Source organism: Scatophagus argus, chromosome 11 (assembly GCF_020382885.2).
Source record: "Scatophagus argus isolate fScaArg1 chromosome 11, fScaArg1.pri, whole genome shotgun sequence".
Taxonomy (NCBI): Eukaryota; Metazoa; Chordata; class Actinopteri; family Scatophagidae; genus Scatophagus; species Scatophagus argus.
In genome coordinates, this window is record NC_058503.1 from 2,099,117 (window position 1) to 2,121,484 (window position 22,368).

The following is a 22,368-nucleotide window of genomic DNA, read 5'->3' on the forward strand; positions in this document are numbered from 1 at the left end:
TGGGGAAGAGCCGCTTTCAACAGACCCTGCAGACTGGACATCACCTCTGACAGACAGCATAAGGACCGAGTTGGTACGCAGAGGGCCAAGTTAGGTGGCATCAGATTTCTTTTTTCCTAATGGGATTTGTGTATTTTGACTTGTATTTTTATTGTTGTTATTTATATTCAATGATTTTATTTCTTTGTTGTACTTTTCTATGCTTGTGATGTGAAATGTGCATTTTCTTTCAGTTCAGTTCAGTTCAGCTTTATTTATAAAGCACTTTAAAAACAATATATATCTTGCATATATTTATGGTTGTGCACTTTAAATTGGTTAATGTTTAGTTTGTTTTAGTGTTTTTCTATCTTAATAAAATGTATACATAAATTTACATACTTTTCACCCGATGTTCTCTTTGAGTTGGTGGGGGCGTGAGCCAGTGTGGGGGGAATCAGGTGGAATCATTCATGATAACATCATCATCTTCTACTTCATCACTGAGCCTGATGTGAGCCGTCTTCTGTACTGGTGAAGAGACAACAAACAGTTAATGAGGTGAAATGTGACTCAATGTTTCTCATGGCCTCATTATGATTTTTTATTCTCCTCTAATTGGTGACAAAGTCCTGTCAAGAAAATATAAAATCAGACCTTTACTTCCTGGTCAGACTGGTTTCATGTTTTTACACTTGGATGTTAAAGTTTGAACTTTAACTTTGTGAAGCAGAAGGACAAAAAATCTGTTAACCTTGAAGAATCCAGCAGACAAAAGGCTGTTCAGAACATCATTTCTGAGATGTTACAGTGAAGCCCAACTTCCTGTTGTGTCACATAAACACTGAGATGTGTGTGTTTAGTAGTTTCAGTCAATTTGTTGTCTGAAAGTTTCATCAGTTTCATCCCGTCTTCACAGCATGAAGGTGAGTTTGACTGCAGTTAAAGTACTGCAGTACCTGTTTTTAAACATATTAGTATTCCAAAGTACATTTTCCTTTCAAAGTAAAAGCACTGATGTGAATCCGCTGTGTGACATCACTAACAGTAATGTGTTTATTTGAGTAACTTTAACTCGTCTTTTTCACACGTTAACTGTTAGTTTGAGTGTATGTGACGATGAAGAATCTTCTTCTTCTTCTGTGCTTGTTGATGCAGTTTGTGTTTGTCACATGAGTTCACAGACTGTTTGTCCCTCCTCATCCAGTAATGAAGCTGATTCTCTTCTTCTTCAGTGTTGCTGCAGTCTGGACTTTGTGGAGCTCCGTCAGTGTCTCCAGCTGCGGTTCAGACTGACTGACAGACCTTCAGTAACACTGCCACCTGCTGCTGACTGGCAGCACTGCAGCTCACACTGGCTCTCTGCTCTCACATCAGACTGACGTTTCTGGATTTGGATTTGAAGGTATGAGGATGTGACGGCTGTCGGTCGGACGAACACCAGCAGTGTCTGTCGGCGTCTGCGGACGAAGAAACAAAGTGTGTTTGATCTCATGTGGAGCTGAACAGGTGAGACCCCTGACAGGTAACACGACACACCTTTGATGAAGAAACTGTTTGCTGTCACTCGTTATGTTGGGAGCTACATAATAGACTTGTAGATGAGAGCAGTGATGCATTCTGACAACACTGTTGTTTCCTGTTTGTAGGTCTGAATATTCATGAATGAATTCACTAATGAGTCTATGAGATGTGACTTTTGGACCAAAATGAGCCTTTTCATGTTGAGTTTATTCACATTTCACCTGCACCAGGAAACAAGTCAGAACTTGAGCTAGGCTGACTTCACTGCTGAGAGATGAGGGACAGTCAGAACTGGTCTGACAGCCTGAACTGGTTTTTATCTTTGATTGAAACTCGATCAGCTGTTTATTCTCTGACGGTACAAACACCCAGCAGTGAATCAAAGAACTCCTGCTGCTTGTTGTCTTTACCAGGAGACAAATTTAGGAAAGTTCACGTTGTGATGTCAGACACTCGTGGAGGCTTGTGTCGTGGTCCCTGGGTTTGTTTTGTCAGGTTGGTGTTTCTGATTGGCAGATGTGTGTCACAAACCTCCTGCTATCAGAAGTGTGAATCTTTTAACTGGTGGACCCCCATCGTCAACAGCAGCAAAGCGTCCTTTTAGTCCTGACCCACAGACTGAATCCAAAGACTTCCATAGTGTCTGTGAGGAAGCCCAGAGGTTTCTGATGGGAAACTTTGAACCCTGCAGTCTGGGTTTAACACTCGCCACCGTCTCTGTCAGGAAATGCTAATATGGTTTGTGTTGCTGTGGTGGGACAGGACTATCAGTCCAAGATAAGACAGCAGAGAACTTCAGTCAGGGCTTTCAGCTGGAGTTTCTGCTTCACAAGACAATAAAAATATGATGAACAAAGCAAATATGAAGACTTTCTTATTTCTTTATAGTCATGGAGCCACAGGCACTAAACTCAGGAACTGAACTATAAACCCAAACTTTGTGTTGCACATTCCTGATGATGTTTCCACTGAATCTGAGGGGCTGAGATTACAAGTTGGACAGAAAATCGATCAAAAATGTGGAGTTTGAGTGGATGTAATGAAGACTTGTAGAGGTGGAAGAGGAGAACAAAAACTCCAGAGAATCGAAGCTCCAAAGTGGAAGCTCTTTTCTGTTTTAGAACAAAGATGTGATGATGTTTCAGTCAGATGAATTCATGTCCTCATGTTGACTCCAGTTCCACCCAGTGATGTTAACTGTGTGAATGATGGAGAAGTTGTTGCAGCTACAAGCTTCATGCTGACCATCACTGAGGTTCAGACTTTTCCACCACAGGAACTGAAGGCGGTTCTGCTTTGGTTTCCACTGTTCTCTCCTCACATTGGGGGCGACTTCCTGCAGCTAAATGTCAGCTCAGCTCAGGATGTGATACTGAATCCAAGTTCATGTACTCTGAGGGGGGAACTGAATCCAACAGCCACAACACAGAAAACACAGCAGGACGTCCACCAGCAGGACAGCAGCAGAAATCTTGTAACACGTGATGGAGACGTTGTTGTCATGAATGTTGGAGCTCTGACAGCATGTTGTTCTGTTTGTGTGAAGGTGTGGGCTCTGCTATGAATCAGTGTGAGGAGACAGAGGAGGGAGTCCCTCCCTCTAAAACCACTCTGTGTGGGGAACATGACAGCCAGACCAAAGCTCAGAGGTGAGATGAGGATCTCTAACTGTCCATGACTCTTCTCCATGTCACAGCTCAGCACTCACATCACTCCACCATCATTATTCACACTCAAAGCTCTGTGTGTGTTGTGTTGAAGCCCCGATCAGCAGCAGAGACCAGACTGTCCTGAACCTGAACCCAGCTGTGTGTCCATGAGTGACTGGTCCATGGGTCAACCAATACAGTTTAAAGGACGACTTCCTTCAGAGACTCAGTAAGTCAACACAGTCCCAGTTAGCAGGAACTTTCCCATAACTTCCTGTGATCCTGGCTGCTTCAGATTCTTCTTCATTGACTTCATATTTCTTCATATTTACTCAGGAGCTGCATGAGAGCAGGTAGAGACCATCATGGATTTGTTCTGCCCCCCCACATGCTGTCCCTTCATTTTGATTGTTCCTTCTAATCAACTCATCAAGTGAACAAAATAGACGAGGTTGGATTTTATTTTCCAGCAGTTTTTTTCAGTGTCAAAGATTCAGAGCAGTTTGTTGTTCACTCTCACTACAGAGCTGGGCTGAACAATTGAAATCAGCCAATAGCACATCTGGACTGTTGACTCCTTCAGGCTGTTCATTTGAGGTACATGACATCAGGGTCAGTTAGAGTCCACATCAGAAAGCAAAGGGAGGCTTCCAGTGTGTCGTCATCACATTCACACTGAAGTCAAAATGCTGTTTGCTGATGAGCACATTAACTGTCCCCTCAGTCCTGCATGAAGGCTTGCAAATCCTCATGAGACAGAGGAGCATCCTCTCCTGTCCTGCTGTCCTCCTGCCTTTGTCATGTCTCCCTGGAGAGCTCCTGTTCCCTCCTCTTCCTCTCTCTGACCTTCACTGAGATGCTCACATCTCCAGGAGTCGGCAGAGCTTTGAATGTTTTGTCTCCAGCTTGACCATCAAAGTGAAGGTTTGAGATGCGCATTAGTTTGTCTGTGTGTTTCTATCAGTGTGGACCAGCAGACAGCAGACTCTCCTGGACCCAGCTGTGTGTCCATGAAGAGTGACGGGTCCATCATTGAACCTCTTGACTTCAGAGGTGGACACGACTCTGCTGAAGGAAGGTAAGAGTTTAAAGTAGACGAGTTTGATGTTGTGCAGCTTCTCCTTCTATCAAGTCAGTCCACAAAAAGATCTACCAGTTGGTCTCAACAAAGTTACTGTAAGGCAGCTGCTCGGTGGTCTCAGTCTGCTGATTCCAGCAAAGGTTTTTCAAACTCATTTTGTTTCCTGTATCTTTTTCACTTTTCTGTAAGCAGGAGATTTAGTCCACAGAGACACATCAGTTTTCCAGGAAGTTTGGATGAAACTCGTGGTTTGACCAACCAAACACTTTGTCAGCAGGTGACAGTGAGCTGCTTCTCAGATCAACCTGAAGGTGGCCTCATTGGTGCCAGAAAACTGGATCAGCTGATCCTTGAAAAGCAACAAGTGCTAAAATGTGTGTAATCATCATACGTTCTGTTTTCTCCACAGAGTTCAGCAGCAACAGTCAGATGTTCTCGGTGGTCAGTCTGTCCAGCAGAATCCAGCAGACCTGGACTCCATATTCATGGTGTGTAAATGTCCAACAACAACTTTTAGCTCAGCTCCAAATCAAATCAACACAGTTTTTATCTTTGTTTGATTCTTTTCCAGCATCTTGAGGAGAATGTTGTCACTTTTGTGAAGAACGAGCTGAAGAAGTTCCGGAAGGTTCTGAGTCCAGATTACCCAGAAAGCTTAGAGAGGCAGAGTGAGGATGAGGAGGTGTTGGATGGTGAGGATGAAGAGCAGAGGAGCAGCAGCAGAGACGCATTTCTGAAGATCACACTGCACTTCCTGAGGAGAATGAAGCAGGAGGAGCTGGCTGACCGTCTGCACAGCAGTAAGAGGATTTTCCACACTCCACTTTGCTCACATTAACACCAACATCCACTCACTGATTTGTTGTGTTTTCATTCAGGAACTGTTGCTGCAGTTTGTCGTCAGCTCAAATCTAAGCTGAAGAAGAAGTATGAGTGTGTGTTTGAGGGGACTGCTAAAGCAGGAAACCCGACCCTCCTGAATCAGATCTACACAGAGCTCTACATCACAGAGGGAGGGACTGCAGAGGTCAATGAAGAACATGAGGTCAGACAGATTGAAACAGCATCCAGCAAAACCAAAAGACCAGAAACAACAATCAGACAAGATGACATCTTTAAAGCCTCACCTGGAAGAGATGGACCAATCAGAACAGTGATGACAAAGGGAGTGGCTGGCATTGGGAAAACAGTCTTAACACAGAAGTTCACTCTGGACTGGGCTGAAGACAAAGTCAACCAGGACGTCCACTTCACATTTCCATTCACTTTCAGGGAGCTCAATGTGCTGAGAGAGAAAAAGTTCAGCTTGGTGGAACTTGTTCATGACTTCTTCACTGAAACCAAAGAAGCAGGAATCTGCAGGTTTGAAGAGTTCCAGGTTGTGTTCATCTTTGACGGTCTGGATGAGTGTCGACTTCCTCTGGACTTCCACAACAGTGAGATCCTGACTGATGTCACAGAGTCCACCTCAGTGGATGTGCTGCTGACAAACCTCATCAGGGGGAATCTGCTTCCCTCTGCTCGCCTCTGGATAACCACACGACCTGCAGCAGCCAATCAGATCCCTCCTGAGTGTGTTGACATGGTGACAGAGGTCAGAGGGTTCACTGACCCACAGAAGGAGGAGTACTTCAGAAAGAGATCCAGAGATGAGGAGCAGGCCAGCAGAATCATCTCCCACATCAAGACATCACGAAGCCTCCACATCATGTGCCACATCCCAGTCTTCTGCTGGATCACTGCTACAGTTCTGAAGGATGTGTTGAAGACCAGAGAGGGAGGAGAGCTGCCCAAGACCCTGACTGAGATGTACATCCACTTCCTGGTGGTTCAGTCCAAAGTGAAGAACATCAAGTATGATGGAGGAGATGGGACAGGTCCACAGTGGAGTCCAGACAGCAGGATGATGATTGAGTCACTGGGAAAACTGGCTTTTGAGCAGTTGCAGAAAGGCAACCTGATCTTCTATGAATCAGACCTGACAGACTGTGGCATCGATATCAGGGCAGCCTCAGTGTACTCAGGAGTGTTCACCCAGATCTTTAAAGAGGAGAGAGGACTGTACCAGGACAAGGTGTTCTGCTTCATCCATCTGAGCGTTCAGGAGTTTCTGGCTGCTCTTCATGTCCACCAGACATTCAACAAATCTGGTGTCAACCTGCTGGCTGAAGAATCATCAACATTCAAGTGTTTTAAACTGTTGAGAAATGACTCAAAACTAACTCATCTGCACCAGAGTGCTGTGGATGAGGCTTTGCAGAGTCCAAATGGACACCTGGACTTGTTCCTCCGCTTCCTCCTGGGTCTTTCACTTCAGACCAATCAGACTCTTCTACGAGGTCTGATGAAGCACACAGGAAGTATCTCACAGACCAATCAGGAAACAGTCAGTTACCTCAAGAAGAAGCTTGGTGAGAATCTGTCTCCAGAGAGGAGCATCAATCTGTTCCACTGTCTGAATGAACTGAATGATGGCTCTCTGGTGGAGGAGATCCAACAGTCCCTGAGGTCAGTAAGTCTCTCCACAGATAAACTGTCTCCTGCTCAGTGGTCAGCTCTGGGCTTCATCTTACTGTCATCAGAAGAAGATCTGGACGTGTTTGACCTGAAGAAATACTCTGCTTCAGAGGAGGCTCTTCTGAGGCTGCTGCCAGTGGTCAAAGCCTCCAACAAAGCTCTGTAAGTGAACACAGAACTGCAGATTCTGACTGGATCACATGTGACGGGTTGTTCTCAAATAATATGCGTTTTGGTCAAATAAGAGTCGAAAAATGTAGTTGATAGGTTGATCAGTTGAAAAACCTGCAAACTGTTAGAATCACATCAAAGACCAGGACCCAAAGTGCAGACCCTGACACCAGAGTTGAGGTGAACAAAGGGAACTTTAATGAAACAGAAGCAGGCAAACAAAAGGCGACTGTGAGTCCTGGTAAAAATGGTCCAAACAAAGAAGATCCAGAAACCATAAGCAACACTGAGACCACCAGAAAACAGAGAACGTAGGGTTTGCCAGGGAACTCAGAGAAACACAGCAAATCCACAACAAACACAAGGACAGCACAGGTGTATATAGGTGATGTAACGAGACACAGGTGAAACTAATCAGGGAGGAGCAAACTGTCAAAAAAGGAGGGAAAACGGACAAAGACAGGAAATGACAAGCTAAACAAGACACAAGAGGAGACAAACTAGAAAATAAAACTGAAAACTAACTAACTGAAACTTCAACGTGACATAAACTGTTTCTTCAATTTCAACTTCCAGTGTGAGTCATATCAAATATACAATGAAATGTTTTCTTATATGTCCTGTATGTTTTGTTTAGGCTGAGTGGCTGTAATCTGTCAGGGAGAAGCTGTGGAGCTCTGTCCTCAGTTCTCAGCTCCCAGTCCTCTAGTCTGAGAGAGCTGGACCTGAGTAACAACGACCTGCAGGATTCAGGAGTGAAGCTGCTGTCTGCTGGACTGAAGAGTCCAAACTGTCAGCTGGAGACTCTCAGGTCAGGATTCAGCTTCTGTTTAACAGATGTCCATGTCAGTTTTGTTGAACATATACATGCTGATATCACTGATGACAGCCACCAAACTGTGTGTGTGTGTCTCCAGGTTGTCAGGTTGTATGATCACACAGGAAGGCTGTACTTCTCTGGCCTCAGCTCTGAGATCCAACCCCTCCCATCTGAGAGAGCTGGACCTGAGCTACAATCATCCAGGAGACTCAGGAGTGGAGCTGCTCTCTGCTGGACTGGAGGATCCACACTGGAGACTGGACACTCTCAGGTATGAACAGACAACAAGAGCTCACACACAGTTTGTCTGTCACAGTGACAAGCTGGGGACTGTTGGTTCACAGTGTGGACCAGCAGCACTGCTGATAACAGTGAAGACAGTAACTGATGTGCTGAGAGTCCCTGTCCCCACTGAGACTGACCTCCTAACTAATATCAAGACAAGACAAGACAACTTAATTTATATAGCCCATTTTTACAAGCAGTTAGTCTCAACAGGCTTTACATAACATCATAGCAACATCCTCTGCCCTTCGACCCTCACATCGACTAAGGAAAAACTCCCAGAAAAACCTTTAACAGGAAAAAATGGAAGAAACCTCAGGGTGAGCAACAGAGGAGGGATCCCTCACCCAGGACGGGCAGACGTGCAGTTGATGGATGGTGCAGTGAACAACATGAGAACAACATTACTAAAAAGACAAGTAAAACAAAATCTCAACTTATAAAAATTTTAAATTTTCATGTCATCCATCCGTTCAGTTTCACTTTCCATACCACCTCAATATGATTTTAACATTTCACAAGACTGACGTTATAATAATGAAATTATAATGAAATGCTGTATCATTCATGTATTTTTCATGTTCTGTTGAAAACCACTATCATATCAATTCAATTCAGTTCAATTCATTTATATAGCACCCTATACAATCAAGATCGCCTCCAGACGCTCCACAGAGACCTAGCGCCTGAACCCCGAGCAAGCAGTCAGTAGCAAGGGACCCCCCCCCCAACAGGAGGAAACCCTGAGCAGGACCCGACCCACAAGGGAGAACCACCCCGCCGATAGTCAGTGCACAGAAAAATGACAGGCAGATGTCAACAGTAGACATTGGGTTGGTCATAGGGATGCAGTTCAACATGAAGATCTGGGTGGAGAGATACCTGCAGAAAGATACAGAGAGAGAGAGAGAGAGAGAAAGGGAGGGAGAGACACAAGACTACGAGGAGAACTGGACACACAGTTAGTGACATAAAATAATGAATTGTATGTTAATCTGACGAGGGGAGAGGAAGAAGAGGAAAAGGAGGAGGGGAAACTGCTTGGTGGATCACGTTTGTGTCCCCCGGCAGCATAGGCCTATAGCAGCTTAGCTATGATAGAGATTAAAGATTAACAGTTAGTCAGACCTATTCTACCTGTGGCTATAGATCATGAGGTGAGTGAAACTATGCCTACCAGCCCTACACACTTTATTTGGTGCTAACTATATGCTTTACTAAACAGAAAGGTTTTAAGTTTAGTCTTAAAAGTGGAGGTGGTGTCTGCCTGTCAAACCCAGATGGCAACTGGTTCCACAGCAGGGGTTGCTGATAGCTAAAGGCTCGTCCTCCCGTTCTACTTTTATGAATTCTGGGAACTGCAAGTAAACCTGCACTCTGTGATCTGAGTGATCTATTGGGAATATATGGGACTATTAGATCCTGCAGGTATGATGGGGCTAGTCCATTTAGGGCCTTATATGTAAGTAGGAGAATTTTAAAGTCTATTCTGAATTTTACCGGAAGCCAGTGAAGAGAAGCTAAGATGGGGGAGATGTGATCCCTTTTACTGATTCCTGTTAAAACTCTAGCTGCTGCATTCTGGATCAGCTCTAGGCTATTAATAGAGTAATTTGGACATCCTGACAATAGTGAGTTGCAGTAGTCCAGCCTAGAAGTAACAAAAGCATGGACAAGTTTTTCAGCATCACTCTGAGAGAGGACGCTCCTAATCTTAGCAATATTACGGAGGTGAAAGAAGGCGGTCTTAGAGGTCTGTTTAATGTGATGAATAAATGATTGATGACGTTCTGATTGAAGATAACGCCGAGGTTCTTCGCAGTCGTACTGAAGGCCAAAGTAATGACATCCAGAGAGAGAGTATTATCAGCTATTCTAGTTCTAAGATGTTTGGGGCCTAGAACAATGACCTCAGTTTTGTCTGAGTTTAATAATAAACAATTGGAGGTCATCCAGTCCTTTATGTCCTTAAGACATGCCTGGAGTCTGGCTAACAGCTCTGTTTCTTCAGGCTTTAAGGATAAGTACAGCTGAGTGTCATCAGCATAACAATGAAAGTTTATGCCATGTTTCTGAATAATATTTCCTAGAGGGAGCATGTATAAAGTGAACAGGATCGGCCCAAGCACTGAACCCTGTGGAACACCGAGGTTAACCCTTATATATGAAGAGGAAACATCATTAACATGAACAAAGTGAAATCTATCTGATAAATATGATTTAAACCAGCGTAGCGCAGTCCCTGTGATCCTAGTCTCATGTTATAATCTGTGTAATAAAATGCTGTGATCTACAGTGTCGAAAGCAGCACTGGGATCCAGTAGAACAAGTATGGAGACAAGCCCGCGGTCTGATGCCATGAGGAGGTCATTTGTGACTTTAACCAGTGCTGTCTCTGTGTTGTGATGGGCTCTGAAACCAGACTGAAACACTTCAAACAGACTGTTCCTGTGTAGGTGATCAGTTAACTGATTTGCAACCACTCTTTCAAGTATTTTAGATAAACACGGGAGGTTGGATATCGGCCTATAGTTTGCTAAGGTGTCTGGGTCAAATGAAGGTTTTTTAAGCAAAGGTCTGATAACAGCAGCTTTAAACGCCTGTGGTACATAACCTGTTGTTAAAGACAAGTTGATCTGATCTAAGAAGGAAACACCAATCAAGGGAAAGACGTCCTTGAGGAGCTTAGTTGGGATGGGGTCTAAGAGACATGTAGGTGGGTTAGATTTATTAATGCTGCCAGCTCAGGGAGGTCTATGGGCAGGAAGCTGTCCAGACATGGAGTAGGATTAAAAGAAGTTTCTGGCAGTATGTTGGCTATTGTGGGGAGATCTTTATTGATTTTTTCTCTAATATTATTGATTTTATTGGTGAAGAAACTCATGAAGTCTTCACTACTAAGAGCTACAGGAATACAAGGCTCAACAGAGCTGTGACTCTTGGTCAGCCTGGCTACAGTGTTAAAGAGGAAACGTGGGTTGTTCTTGTTTTGCTCTATTAACGATGAATGATAAGCTGTTCTGGCTTTACGAAGGGCCTTTTTGTATGTCAATAGACTATCTTTCCAGGCCCTCTGGGATTCAGCTGATTTGGAGGAGTGCCACTTCCTCTTGCTTCAGTCTTCGTATATTTGAATTATACCAAGGAGCAAGCCTCCTATGATTTGTAACCTTCTTTCTCAGTGGAGCAACCATATCTAAAACTGTGTGCAACGTGGCTGCAGTGTTATTAACAAAAGAATCAATTTCTCCAGGAGTAACGTTTAAATCAGTACGGTCTGTTGTACTGGCACATGGAGCTGAGGGGAGCTGTGATGGGATTGCATCCCTAAATCTGTCTACACTATCTTCAGAGAGGCATCTGGTGTAGTAGACCTTTTTGTTGTGTGCTGTAAAGTCTTCTAGAGTTAGTTCAAAAACTACAAGTGAATGGTCTGAAAGGAGAGGGTTTTGAGGGACAGCTAACAGGTTCTTGTCAGGATTCGGCTTACACAGGACTCAGGCGCAGAGATTGTGAGAAAATAATGAGTTTATTTCTCAAAGCAAGACCCCAATCCAACCTCTCACAGAGCTACAGGAAAAGCAAGAGGCTATGAAACTTAATCTTGGACACGAGGATCTAACTAGGCTAGAGTGCTATAGACTAGTAAAACAGAAAATCACTCCAACAGGAGGAAAACTAAGAAGGGAAAACAAAAACTTCAAAGAACAAAAAATTCACTCTAAGAAGAGGATAACTATCTAGAGAAAAACTACTAAGAACTAAAAATCACTCTTAAAAGAGGAAATCTATCTGAGAAAACAAACAGAAATAAAACTGAAAATCACTCCAATAGAGGAGGAAAAACCAAAGAACATAAACAAACAACTCTCTAAGGCAAAACCTGAACTTTGAAATTTACAACAAAAATTCACTGTTTCAGAGGCTAGAATATAACGAGATACGAGGAACATACATACACAGGCTGTGGCATGGACGAGCGCTGGTGTGAACATGAGGAACGAAACACACTGGCACAAGACAAGGGAAACGCAGACTATTTGAACACATGAGGATAATGGGGACCAGGTGGAAACAATCAGGTGGTTGGGAAGACAATCAGACTGGAGACAAGAGGAAGGGCAAGTGACCTGAAACGAGAGGAGAGTTACTTTTCAAAATAAAACAGGAAGAGACGAGACATAAACCCAAGACAAGACCTCACCGCGGTGTGACAGTACCCCCCCCCCCCCCCCAGGGCCGACTCCTGACGGCCCGGGCTGACCAGGATGGTCATGATGAAAGTCAGTGATGAGTGTCTTGTCAATAATGTGGCGGGAGGGAACCCATAGCCGATCTTCCGGACCGTAGCCCTCCCAATCAACCAAATACTGCGTACCGCGGCCCCGTTTTCGACTAGCCAGCAACCGCTTAACCCGGTACACTGGCCCACCATCCACGATCTCCGGAGGGGGAGGTTGAGGGGCCGCAGGTACCAAAGGGCTCTCCCGGACGGGTTTGACCTGGCTGACGTGGAACGTGGGATGAATCCGCAGGGACCGAGGTAGGCGAAGACGAATAGCCGCAGGGTTGACAACGTGGGCGACGGGAAACGGACCCACGAACCGCGGAGCCAGCTTCTTTGACGATACATTCAGGTTGAGGTCTCGGGCAGAGAGCCAAACCTTCTGGCCTGGCTGGTAGACAGGAGCGGGTCTCCTCCTGCGGTCGGCCGCCTTCTTGACCCGATCCCCCTGACGGATCAGGACTTGCCTGGCGGCTGCCCAGATTCGCCGGCACCGGCGCAGCAGAGCGAAAGCGGATGGAACCGACACCTCAGATTCGTTGTCTGGGAACAGAGGAGGGTCATAACCAAAAACACATTTAAAGGGAGTTAAACCCGTGGCTGAGGTGGGAAGGGAATTATGCGCATACTCAACCCAGACCAGGTGTTTGCTCCATGTTGAGGGATTCTGGGACACAAGGCAGCGGAGGCCGGTTTCAAGCTGCTGGTTAAGGCGCTCAGTCTGACCGTTGGCTTCCGGGTGATATCCAGAGGTCAGACTTGCATTAGCTCCGATGAGCCGGCAAAACTCTTTCCAGAAGCAGGACACGAACTGGGGCCCCCGGTCAGATACGATGTCCCTAGGAAACCCGTGGATCCTAAAAACATGGTTCATCATAACCTCGGCTGTCTCCTTTGCAGACGGTAGCTTGGGTAGGGCAATAAATCTGACCATCTTGGAGAACCTGTCCACAACTGTGAGCACCGAGGTGTTACCCTGAGAGATCGGGAGTCCTGTAACAAAGTCTAATGAAATTTCTGACCATGGTCTAGATGGGATGGGCAGAGGTTGTAGGAGTCCCATGGGTTAGTCCAGTAGACGTCTTGTTGCGTGCGCAGACTGAGCAAGCACCAACATACTCCCGGACCTCCGCCACCATAGACGGCCACCAGAACCTCCGGGAGATGACGAACAGCGTCCGTCGTACCCCCGGGTGACAAGAGAGCAGAGAGGTGTGAGCCCAATGTATCACCCGTGAACGTAAGTCGGCTGGGACAAACAGCTTATTATTAGGACATCCACTGGGTGGGGGAGCTACACCGTTGGCCTGCTCTACCTCCTTCTCTATTTGCCAAGTGACTGATCCAACCACACAGGACCGTGGAAGGATGGTGTCAGGATCCTTGGCAACAGGTTCGGGGTCATACAGCCGAGATAAGGCGTCTGGCTTGATGTTCCGGGACCCCGGCCTGTAAGAGAGAGTAAAGTTAAAACGGTTAAAGAAAAGCGCCCACCTGGCCTGGCGAGAATTTAGTCTCTTGGCTCCCCGTATGTACTCTAAATTCTTGTGATCTGTCCAGACAATGAATGGATGACTGGCTCCCTCCAGCCAGTGTCACCACTCCTCCAAAGCCTGCTTGACCGCCAGTAGCTCTTTGTTGCCCACGTCGTAATTTCGCTCTGCCTTGGAGAGCCTCCTAGACAGAAAGGCGCAGGGGTGCATCTTTTCATCATGCTCTGACCTCTGGGAGAGTACAGCCCCGATGCCCTCATTGGAAGCGTCCACCTCCACCACGAACTGTCGCTGCGGATCGGGCATAGCAAGAATGGGTGCCGAGGTGAAGCGGTGTTTGAGGTTCTGAAACGCTGACTCGGCTTCGGGAGACCACTGGAATCGAACCTTAGAAGACGTTAGAGCATGCAGCGGAGCGGCTATAGCGCTGAAACCTCGGATAAACCGCCTGTAGAAGTTAGCAAACCCAAGAAACTGCTGAACCTTCTTGCGGCTATCGGGTGTGGGCCAGTCAGCGACCGCGCTAATCTTTGCCGGATCCATCTGCACCTTGCCAGGGGCTACAATGAAGCCCAGGAAGGAGATGGTGTTGGCATGGAACTCACTCTTCTCCGCCTTGACATACAGCTTGTGCTCTAAAAGTCTCTGTAATACTTTTGTTACATGAACCTGGTGCGTTTCTAGATCTTTAGAATAGATCAAGATGTCGTCTAGATACACATAGACAAACTGGTCCAGAAAGTCGCGAAGCACATCATTTATCATAGCCTGAAACACGGCGGGAGCGTTAGTTAGGCCAAAAGGCATGACAAGGTACTCATAATGTCCACTAGGTGTGTTGAAGCCAGTTTTCCACTCGTCTCCCTCTCTAATTCTGACTAAATGATAAGCATTACGAAGGTCTAGCTTTGTGAAAATGTTTGCCTGTTGAATCTGGTCAAAAACAGAGCTCATGAGAGGTAGAGGGTACCGGTTCTTTATTGTGATCTCATTAAGAGGGCTATAATCTATACACGGCCTCAGGGACCCATCCTTCTTCTCCACAAAGAAAAAACCTGCTCCTGCTGGCGAAGATGAAGGGCGGATAAGCCCTGCCTTTAGAGAGGTCTGGATGTACTCCTTCATCGCCTCCTTTTCAGGACCGGAAACGGAGTACAGGCATCCTTTGGGGATGGTAAACCCAGGAATCAGGTCAATAGCGCAATCATATGGACGATGAGGTGGGAGTGACATGGCCTTGGTTTTACTAAATACCTCCTTGAGCTGGTGGTAGCAGGTCGGCACGGCGCTTAGGTCTGGGTAATCAGGGTCTGAGACAGAATTAGTAGAGACAGCATTAATCTTGGTTTCAGTGCTTTTAGGAATCAGGGAACCCAAACAGAGATCCCCACAATCTTTTCCCCAACCCAAAATCTGTCCTGATCTCCAGTCAATATGTGGGTTATGTTTAATTAGCCAAGGATAACCCAACACCAGCGCTTGAGATGGTGACTTGAACACATAAAAGCTCATGAGTTCTTTATGCCCAAGAATATTGAGTTCCAGAGACTCGGTCTTGTGAGTGATCATGAACAGTTCTTTTCCATCCAGGGCACTGGCCCTGAATGGGTTAGCTAAAGGTTCGGTTTGGAGGCCGATCTTCTGAACTAAACCCATGTCCATTAAGCTCTCGTCAGCTCCTGAATCAACAAGAGCATGAAGTTCAGAGTCAAAATCCCGATGTACTAACCTGACTGGCGTGAGGCTACGCTGCACGCCGGTGTCCGAAACTTGACTCACCGCCTTGGGTTTCTTAGCCCGGCAGGCAGCAACGAGATGGCCCAACTCTCCACAGTAAAAGCAGCGACCCTCCTGCTGCCGACGCCGCCGCTCCTCCGGCGTGAGACTAGCTCTTCCCAGCTGCATGGGTTCTTCCCCTCCCGTAATGTGGGAGTGGGAGGGGGATGGCGAAGGAGGTCGGAGATCAGAAAACCCGGCTGTGGTTTGAGAGCGAGGGAAACTTATTCTGTCCGTCGTCCCGCTCGGCCGCAGAGTATTTAGCTCCCAGAGGGGATTGTCGGTTCGGATGGCAAGGGCAATGAGTGAATCCAAATCCGCCGGCAGGTCCAGGGGTACCAACATCTCCTGAATGGACGGCGCCAGCCCCTTCAGGAACACATCGTAAAGGGCAGTGGAATTCCACCCACTTTCCGCTGCCAGAGTGCGGAAGTGAATGGCATAATCGCCGACTGATTTAGTACCTTGTCTTAAGCCAGTCAGCTCTCGAGCCTTTTCACGATCCCCAGAGACGGGGTCGAAGATCCTTAGTAGAGCATCCTGGAAGTCTGGGAGAGAACTGCAGAGAGGAGAATCCCGAGCCCACTCTGCCGTGGCCCAGGCCCGGGCACGCCCCGACAGGTGAGAGATCATAAACGCTATCTTGGAGCGGTCTGTGGGAAAAGCGTGTGGAGAGTGTTCATAATGAATGGAGCAGTCAATTAAAAATGGCTTACATTTCTTTGCCTCTCCCGAGTACCGCTCGGGGGAGGTCAGTCTGATACCAGTTCCCAGCACGGGAGCTGAAGGTGCTGGAGAGGGGGCTGCGGGAAGCACAGGAGCTTGTGTGGCAGTCGGAGGTTTAGTCAACTGGTCGAGGAGTTCGTTAACTCGGCTAGACAGGATACTGATATGCGATGCCAAGGCTGACTGGAATTCCTCCTGGCGGTTAAGGCGAGCTTCCTGTTCCCGCAGAGCCACAGCCACCTGCGGCATCTCCGTGGGGGTCTGAGGTGTCTCTGCTGAGTCCATCCTTGGCCAGTGTGTACTGTCAGGATTCGGCTTACACAGGACTCAGGCGCAGAGATTGTGAGAAAATAATGAGTTTATTTCTCAAAGCAAGACCCCAATCCAACCTCTCACAGAGCTACAGGAAAAGCAAGAGGCTATGAAACTTAATCTTGGACACGAGGATCTAACTAGGCTAGAGTGCTATAGACTAGTAAAACAGAAAATCACTCCAACAGGAGGAAAACTAAGAAGGGAAAACAAAAACTTCAAAGAACAAAAAATTCACTCTAAGAAGAGGATAACTATCTAGAGAAAAACTACTAAGAACTAAAAATCACTCTTAAAAGAGGAAATCTATCTGAGAAAACAAACAGAAATAAAACTGAAAATCACTCCAATAGAGGAGGAAAAACCAAAGAACATAAACAAACAACTCTCTAAGGCAAAACCTGAACTTTGAAATTTACAACAAAAATTCACTCTGTTTCAGAGGCTAGAATATAACGAGATACGAGGAACATACATACACAGGCTGTGGCATGGACGAGCACTGGTGTGAACATGAGGAACGAAACACACTGGCACAAGACAAGGGAAACGCAGACTATTTGAACACATGAGGATAATGGGGACCAGGTGGAAACAATCAGGTGGTTGGGAAGACAATCAGACTGGAGACAAGAGGAAGGGCAAGTGACCTGAAACGAGAGGAGAGTTACTTTTCAAAATAAAACAGGAAGAGACGAGACATAAACCCAAGACAAGACCTCACCGCGGTGTGACAGTTCTTAGTTTCTAGGCCATAGGTGAGAACCAGATCGAGGGTGTGATTATGAGAGTGTGTTGGTTCATTTACTATCTGAAGGAAACCTATTGAATCTAAGAGTGAGTTAAAGGCTGTCTTAAGACCGACTCAACAGGACATGACAAAAACCTTGAACACAATACATGGAAACACAAGACACACATGGAACATGACACAAGGACTCAAAAACCAAAAGACAGAGAACCAGGATGTGAGAGAAACCTTGAACATAAAACATGAAAACACATGAGAGACAAACATGAAACATGGCACGTGGACTCCAAAATCAAAAAACAGAACCAGGACGTGACACACAGTTTGGGAGCTTCATCACATGTGAGTCACAGTCAGAAAAGTGGATGTCAGCTGGTTTCTTCTTCTCTTGTTGTTTTCTTCTGAATGTTTGATGTCAAGTTGAACTGAGTCTGTGTATGAAGCTGTTTTGTCTTCATGGTGGATCTGAGTGAAGGTTGATGAAGCTTCTGAAGGTTCATTCTGACTTTGTTTCTTCCTCCAGGGTGGAACATGGTGGACAGCAGAGGCTGAAACCTGGTCTGAGGAAGTGTAAGTGTGTGTTGACTTTGATTGATGAAAACAAGGCAGCACATGTTAAAGTAGTTTCAGTCTAAAGCTTGTGTATCTGCATTCAGCTCTCAGTTTGACAGAAGATCCAACAAGATGAGTCACTGTGAAGTTTTGATCTAATGAACAGTCAGTCTGTTAATGAAGCAACAAATGAAGCCATCAGGTGTGTTAGATGATAAACTGCTGCTGTATTGTGTCTTGTTGTCTCCATCAGATGCCTGTGAACTCACAGTGAACACAAACACAGTAAACACAAACTTCAAACTGTCTGACAACAACAGGAAGGTGACAGCAGTGAGAGAGAAGCAGCCTCATCCTGATCATCCAGAGAGGTTTGACTGCTGCCCTCAGCTGCTGTGTAGAACTGGTCTGACTGGTCGCTGCTACTGGGAGGTCGAGTGGAGGGAAGCAGTTTATATATCAGTGACTTACAGAGGAATCAGAAGGAAAGGAGACACTGCTGACTGTGTGTTTGGAGGGAATAATCAGTCCTGGAGTCTGATGTGCTCTGATGATGATCGTTTCTCTGTCTGGCACAATAACATAAGAACAGTCCTCCCCTCCTCCTCCTCCGTCTCTCACAGAGTTGCAGTGTATGTGGACTGTCCTGCTGGCATTCTGTCCTTCTACAGAGTCTCCTCTGACACACTGATCCACCTCCACACCTTCAACACCACATTCACTGAACCTCTTTATGCTGGATTTGGGCTCCGGCCATTCGGTTCCTCCTCAGTGTCTCTGTGTTCAGTGTAGGAGGGAGAGTCTCCTCCTGTTGGAGAAACACACACACACACACACTTTTTGTGAGGCACACTGACTCGTTATCACAACAAAGTGTTTGAATTTAGTGTATTTGCTGACTGCACTGCACACACACAGTTTGAAATAACTTGAAATCCTTTTAAATGTGTTTTCATTCAGGTTTTGTAACAAAGATTTTAGTTTGATGTTTTCTGTACTTTACAATCTGAACTGATTTCTCACATAAATAAGCATGTTTATCCAAAAAAATCAGGTTCCAGACTCTCACATCATCTAAAGATTTTTTCCTGATCACTTTGATATTAATGTTGATGTTATTGGTGTGTAATTGATCCTGGGAAGGTTGAAAGCTGTCAGAAATCCTTCAGAGTCATTTCCACAGTAAATCTGTGTATATGAATGGATGGAGGTGAGTGTCAGTGTTCCAGGGATATAAGAAACATGTTGATGAGACATTCTGACACTTCCGTCAAAAATAAACTCATATTGTAAAACATCAAAATGCTCATTTTCATGCATTTTGTCTTTCTTCTTCACTTCTGCTGCTGAATGAGACGTTTTTAGCACTACACTTCCCATCATTCTTTGGGTGATGTAACAGGAAGTGTAGTGTTGCAGTGGAATCAGTCGCTGTGTGTCTGTAGTTGCTCCACTTCCCCTCAGACCCTGGTACTACAGAACAGCATCCGTCACACAGAGGCCACTTGGAGAGCAGAGGGAAAGTGGAGGGTGGAGGAGCAGGGAGTCCAATCCAATGAACTGGTCCTTGTCCACTCTGTTTACACTGATGCACTTTTCCAGCAACACTGCTAAAATATTTTGGAGCGCCTCCTGCCCAGGATGAGTCTCCATCAACAGAGGCCTCATCTGTAGCAGAGGATCAGGAGATCCCATCCACCTCTACGGCTGCTATGGCTTCTATGGCATCTCCTGCCATGTCTCAGGAAGGCCATGAGGAGTTTGCTGCTGCTTCTCCTCATCAGGAGCCTATAGGTGGGCTGTATTTTGCTGTCATGTGTGTGTGTGTGTGTGTGTGTGTGTGAAGATAGAAGTAACAGTGTGTTTTATCTGTGGATTTTACCTGCCTGTACACATTTTTTCCTGTTAGTTGTGATTAATCCAGTTTTGCTATTTCTTAAAACCATGTTTTGTTCCACTGCTGTGTGCTTTGAATAATGTGCCAAATCAAATGTGCTGTTCTACAGAAATGCCTGAACCCCCACAAAGTTCATCTTCCACTGGGGAAGAGCCGCTTTCAACAGACCCTGCAGACTGGACATCACCTCTGACAGACAGCATGAGGACCGAGTTGGTACGCAGAGGGCCAAGTTAGGTGGCATCAGATTTCTTTTTTCCTAATGGGGTTTGTGTATTTTGACTTGTATTTTTATTGTTGTTATTTATATTCAATTATTTTATTTCTTTGTTGTACTTTTCTATGCTTGTGATGTGAAATGTGTATTTTCTTTCAGTTCAGTTTAGCTTTATTTATAAAGCACTTTAAAAACAATATATATCTTGCATATATTTATGGTTGTGCACTTTAAATTGGTTAATGTTTAGTTTGCTTTATTTTATTTCTATCTTAATAAAATTTATACATATATTTTTCATCCGATGTTCTCTTTGGGTTGGTGGGGGCTTGAGCCAGTGTGTGTGGGGGGAGGGGGGGCGCACCACAGGGGCTGTTCACCCAGGGTGCCATTCAGATTAGGACCGCCACTGGGCCTCAGGTTTCCTTCCTAAAGCATCTTGGCTGGGTGGGGCTCGTGGATGATAACGGGTTTCCTGCTGGAGGCTCAGTCAAGTTTTGAGTTATTTTTGAAGCATTCTTTCATCCCAAAGCACCGTGTGTTTGGCCAGCATGTGTTTGTCACTGTCTCAGCTGCACTGAGTATATTTGATGCTCCTTGAGGACTGCGTGTCTGGTGCAAAAGCCTCAAGTGTGTATCAACATGCAGATTCTTAACTTCTCATTGCATATAGTTGTATATAGGTGTGGATTTTAATTATCTGCAAGTTATTGTTGTTTTGATTTTGTTTTGATTTAGAGAAGTACCTTACTTACTTACGTACCTTACTTTAGTACTCGATTTTATACACCAGCTTCTACATATGCGTGCCCACAGGAGGAATTACACTTGTTAATAGGTACATAAATAAACATTTGTTAAATGCTTTAATAGTGCTTATAAATGCTAAATGGGGGGCTTCAAGTAAAGTGTTTTGATATTATTGATATTGATGAATTTGATAAGACAGAACTGCAGGTGTTTGTGCTGAACAGCCAGGTGCAGGTGGACAAGTGTAACAAAGTGAGATATATATTTATACACACCATAGACACACAGTACATATTGTTTTAGGATTTCCACTCCTTTCCTCCTTTCCTTTAATAATGCCTCTCATCCAACCAGCTGCTTCCTTCCTTCCTCTCCTTCCTTTCATTCATTCATACAACAGAACAGCTAAGAGGCTGAAAATACCAGACAGGAAAACACTCCATAATTTTATTATTATCTATATTAATTAAAGTCTTGTATGTAAAATAACATGAGAGCTAACATAATGGATGTGAGGTCTATGACATGTTCTCTGAAATAGTGAAAGCAACTGTTCAAGAGCGATCGCCTCTCTGAAGTCCTCAGCAATGGGACCAGATGAGCAATTAAGACAGAGCTGAAATGGATCCAAGCACTGCACTCAGTGTGTGTGCACGTGTGTGTATGTGTGTGTGCGTGACAGACAGCACCTGGCAGTGGTTTTTGCATGAGGGTTTGCAGCTGGTGTTACTGGCTCAGCGCCTCAGCTGCCACTCTTACTTTAGGTCCCATATCACTGTCTGAACAGCCTAATTGGTTAACATGAGCACGTCCTTCATGTTCCCTGCGTTACTTCATCGGCACTCGGGGGCCAGATAAACTGACCTGCCTTAACTGCAAACAGGTGAATTCAGTGCTGTGGGAATTTCATGTTCAAAGCCATTATCAGACCAATCACCAATCCTGTGACAACATTTATGTGTTTTTCTGCACTGTTCTAAATCATATGCTGGCTTCCTCCTCAGGAGCTGGTAGAGGCTGAAGCCTGTGCAAAAAAAATGAATTTAAAAGCTGCTAGTGCAAGTTTAACAAAATATATGTGTTAATGAATGTCTGTTTCCTCTACAGGAGAATGTACAGAACCCACTACACGATAAAGTTTATGAAGCCTGTTTTAAATATATTATTTTAAGACAACAAAACAGATCATATCAGGAGAACAATGCACACAGACAATCACACCCAGTCCTTCCACTGCTTTCCCACCACAAACTAAACAAACAAACAAGAAATCCATCTGAGACACATGGCACAGTGGCAAACGGTGGCATTAAGCTCCAAGCACCACGTGAGCATAGGCTCCCTTATTGACCTTGGCTGGTACATGTTTTGTAGCACCCTCGATCCTAAGAGACAGTCTCTCCAGTCCACACCCCGAGACACGTTTACAGCCATTTTAAGTTTGTTCATTTTCGTTGTTGCTGTTGTTGTTCTTTGTTTTTTCTAGCCCATGCACAAGTGTGCCTCCTGCATCAGACCCATTAGCTAATGAATAAAATGTATTTATAATGCATGTTTTGTGACGCTGCAAACTTCAACTTAAA

At 45.3% G+C, this 22,368-nt stretch overlaps 1 protein-coding gene across 1 annotated transcript; it reads left to right on the plus strand.

Moving 5' to 3' along the window:
* Positions 1-841: 841 nt before the first annotated feature.
* Positions 842-19,224, plus strand: LOC124067371 (protein NLRC3-like). The gene is made up of 12 exons (XM_046404679.1): positions 842-905; positions 1,215-1,488; positions 3,050-3,152; positions 3,265-3,381; positions 4,117-4,230; positions 4,643-4,721; positions 4,805-5,033; positions 5,112-6,912; positions 7,559-7,732; positions 7,839-8,012; positions 17,893-17,939; positions 18,175-19,224. Exons 3-12 carry the CDS (start codon positions 3,064-3,066, stop codon positions 18,711-18,713), a joined length of 3,363 nt encoding a protein of 1,120 aa, XP_046260635.1. The 5' UTR covers positions 842-905; positions 1,215-1,488; positions 3,050-3,063; the 3' UTR covers positions 18,714-19,224.
* Positions 19,225-22,368: the final 3,144 nt, after the last annotated feature.

What these genes read in the sequence shown, in the direction of transcription:
- LOC124067371 (XM_046404679.1), top strand. Translation starts at nt 3,064, where the DNA reads ATGAATCAGTGTGAGGAGACAGAGGAGGGAGTCCCTCCCTCTAAAACC. An exon ending in CGACTTCCTTCAGAGACTCA is followed by an intron (nt 3,382 to 4,116) that starts GTAAGTCAACAC and finishes TGTTTCTATCAG; the next exon opens with TGTGGACCAGCAGACAGCAG. An exon ending in TGGAGACTGGACACTCTCAG is followed by an intron (nt 8,013 to 17,892) that starts GTATGAACAGAC and finishes TTCTTCCTCCAG; the next exon opens with GGTGGAACATGGTGGACAGC.